The 2,679-nt window shown below is 59.9% G+C and overlaps 1 protein-coding gene across 1 annotated transcript; it reads left to right on the top strand.

Moving 5' to 3' along the window:
• Window positions 1-619: 619 nt before the first annotated feature.
• HSPB1 (heat shock 27kDa protein 1) lies at window positions 620-2,083 on the top strand. The gene is made up of 3 exons (XM_004688019.2): window positions 620-1,090; window positions 1,604-1,667; window positions 1,770-2,083. The coding sequence occupies exons 1-3, from the start codon at window positions 721-723 to the stop codon at window positions 1,957-1,959; spliced, it is 624 nt and encodes a 207-aa protein (XP_004688076.1). The 5' UTR covers window positions 620-720; the 3' UTR covers window positions 1,960-2,083.
• Window positions 2,084-2,679: the final 596 nt, after the last annotated feature.

Below are 2,679 nucleotides of genomic sequence, written 5' to 3'. Positions count from 1 at the left end.
TTGGTCTTCCCGCTGCTCAAGTGCAGGTAGTTAAGAAAGCCACAACTAGCAATTACCATATATCAGGCCATGGCCATCTTGCACCTGAACCCTCACACCCACCCAATGAAGTAAACATTGTCATCGTCATGGTGTCCATTTTCCAGATGGGGAAACTGAGGCACACTGCACCTCGCTTGCATAAGCTCATCCAGTTAGTGGCTGAACCTAGAGGCTCCAAATCCATAGCGCCCATTCCTAACAACCACACCAGGCAGCTGAAGACGTTCTATCACAGACCCCCGGGTTGCACTCCTAGCTCCGTTCTCCTGGACAAGAAGTCCAAGCTCCCTGGGTTCTGAGTTCCCGGAAAAAAGGATTAGACTATGCATGGGCTGCTGCCCAGCGCTTTAACGCCTAGGCCTGCGAGTGACCTGTGGGCAATGGCACTGCACCCACATGGACCATGCAGTCATTTGTTGTTGTTGTTGTTTTTTTTTTTTTTTTTTTTTTGAACATAGAAGGTTCCAGATGTGGGCAGGGCTTTCCTCAGCCCGCCCCAGTCCCGGTATGCTAGGGGAGGAATGCAGGAGGAGGGGCTGCCCCAGCCTGTCATTGCCATTAATAGAGACTTGAAACACCGCCTGCTAAAAATACCCGGCTGGACACCCATATAAGCGCTGCCGAGTACAGCGCCCGGCACTTCTCCGGGTTCAGTCAGAGGCCCCGAACAGAGCCAACATGACCGAGCGCCGCGTGCCCTTCACGCTCCTGCGGACCCCCAGCTGGGACCCCTTCCGCGACTGGCACCCGACCTACAGCCGCCTCTTCGACCAGGCCTTCGGGATGTCCCGCGTTCCCGAGGAGATGGCGCAGTGGTTCGGCCACAGCGGCTGGCCGGGCTACGTGCGGCCGCTGCCCGCGGCCACGGTCGAGGGCCCCCCGGCGCTGGCCGCGCCCGCCTACAGCCGCGCGCTCAGCCGGCAGCTCAGCAGCGGCATCTCCGAGATCCGGCACACCGCCGATCGCTGGCGCGTGTCCCTGGACGTCAACCACTTCGCCCCCGAGGAGCTGACCATCAAGACCAAGGACGGCGTGGTGGAGATCACCGGTGAGTCCCCGGCCCCGCGGGGACCAAGCTGGCTGAGCGGGCGCAGACCTTCCGTCTCTCTCGCGGGTCGGCCGGGGCGGGGTGCGGCGCACTGAGCGGGGGGCGGGTCTGAGAGACGCGAGCAAAGAAAAGTTCGCCACCGACCAGCCAGAGACAGGAGCGGGGATGGCCTCCTAGCCCAGCCCCTTCTCTAGAATGGAGGCTGCGGCTGGCTCCCTCGGGTCCTCTCCTCTCTGCTCCCGCGTTAGCACCAGCCCAGAAGGCCAGCTCTCCCTGGCGCGCTCCAAGCAGCCAAGCCTGGGGGGTGTGAGCAGGGTGTTTTCTGGAGCCAGCCCCGGCCCTCCTCCCTCCCGTCTGCAGAGGGGGTGTGTGCATACATTCCCAAAGCCCTGAAACCTAACTTTCCAGGCGCTTCTGAGGGCCTGGCCCCCAAATCCCTCAGTCATTCTGGCTCTGCCTTGAGTCCTGGCCTGGTTTGGATGCAGCAGCCTCTGATCTCTCTCTCCCACACAGGCAAGCATGAAGAGAGACAGGATGAGCACGGCTTCGTCTCTCGATGCTTCACACGAAAATACACGTGAGTTCAGTCACCCCGTCTTGGACTGGGAAGAACTGGATGGGGTGCAGGGAGACATGGTGACTCACAGGTGTGTTAACTCTCTCCTCTCTCCACTTCCAGGCTGCCCCCAGGCGTGGACCCCACCCTGGTTTCCTCCTCCCTGTCCCCCGAGGGCATGCTCACCGTGGAGGCCCCTCTGCCCAAGCCAGCCACCCAGTCCTCAGAGATCACAATCCCCGTCACCTGTGAGGCCCGTGCCCAGATTGGGGGCCCAGAAGCTGGGAAGCCAGAACAGCGTGGAGACATGTGAAGCCATTAGCCCTGACGCCCAGCCCCTAGGAACCATCACTGACCATCCCCACCCACCAACCTGTGTGCTCTTTTGATACATTTACCTGCTTTTTTTCTCAAATAAAGTTGGAAGCAAATGCCCACCACTGCCTCAGACCCTTGTTTGTTGTGGAGGTTTTGGGGTTGGTGCCACTCACCAGGTCACATGTTCATCACACTTGCTGAGGCCCATTTGTGCCCCATACGGAACTCCGTGGGTGCAACAGGCTGGTCTACATCACGGGCGCAGCGCAGCCTTGTCCTCTAGCCCATTAAGAGAAGACATGATTGTGATCCCCCACTAAAACCCAGGGCCAGGGAAAGGGGGGCAGAGCAGGTCAGGGGACGGGAGCTTCCTGAGAGCTCAGAGTGCCTAACAAACTTCAGATGACTGCTCATCCTCCCAGAGAGTCAAGGGACCCAGCCACCTTGTTCTGGGAGCCTGGGTTCCCTGCAGAGGGAGAGGTGAGGTCCTGACTGGCCTGGGCAGGAAGAGTAGGGTTGCCTGCACCTTCTATCTTGTGATCTTGCCCCACCCACCGCCCTCTCCCCTGACCTGAGAAGGGTTCAGAGGAACCTGGGGGGAGTCCGAAAGCAGGTGGCCCTGAAGTCCAGTCTCAAGTCCCTGAGAACTCAATAGACCCAGACCCAACACCGTCTCCATCGACAGGGCCCTACAGTCGCAGGCTATAGGGAGATG

Source organism: Condylura cristata, unplaced genomic scaffold, assembly GCF_000260355.1.
Source record: "Condylura cristata isolate star-nosed mole 26May11 unplaced genomic scaffold, ConCri1.0 scaffold00024, whole genome shotgun sequence".
Taxonomy (NCBI): domain Eukaryota; kingdom Metazoa; phylum Chordata; class Mammalia; order Eulipotyphla; family Talpidae; genus Condylura; species Condylura cristata.
This window is presented reverse-complemented; position numbering and strand designations above follow the sequence as displayed.

Coding starts and splice junctions, on each gene's coding strand:
- HSPB1 (XM_004688019.2), top strand. CDS start 721: ATGACCGAGCGCCGCGTGCCCTTCACGCTCCTGCGGACCCCCAGCTGG. Junction 1,091..1,603: donor CGGCGTGGTGGAGATCACCG/GTGAGTCCCCGG, acceptor TCTCCCACACAG/GCAAGCATGAAGAGAGACAG. Junction 1,668..1,769: donor TGCTTCACACGAAAATACAC/GTGAGTTCAGTC, acceptor CTCCACTTCCAG/GCTGCCCCCAGGCGTGGACC.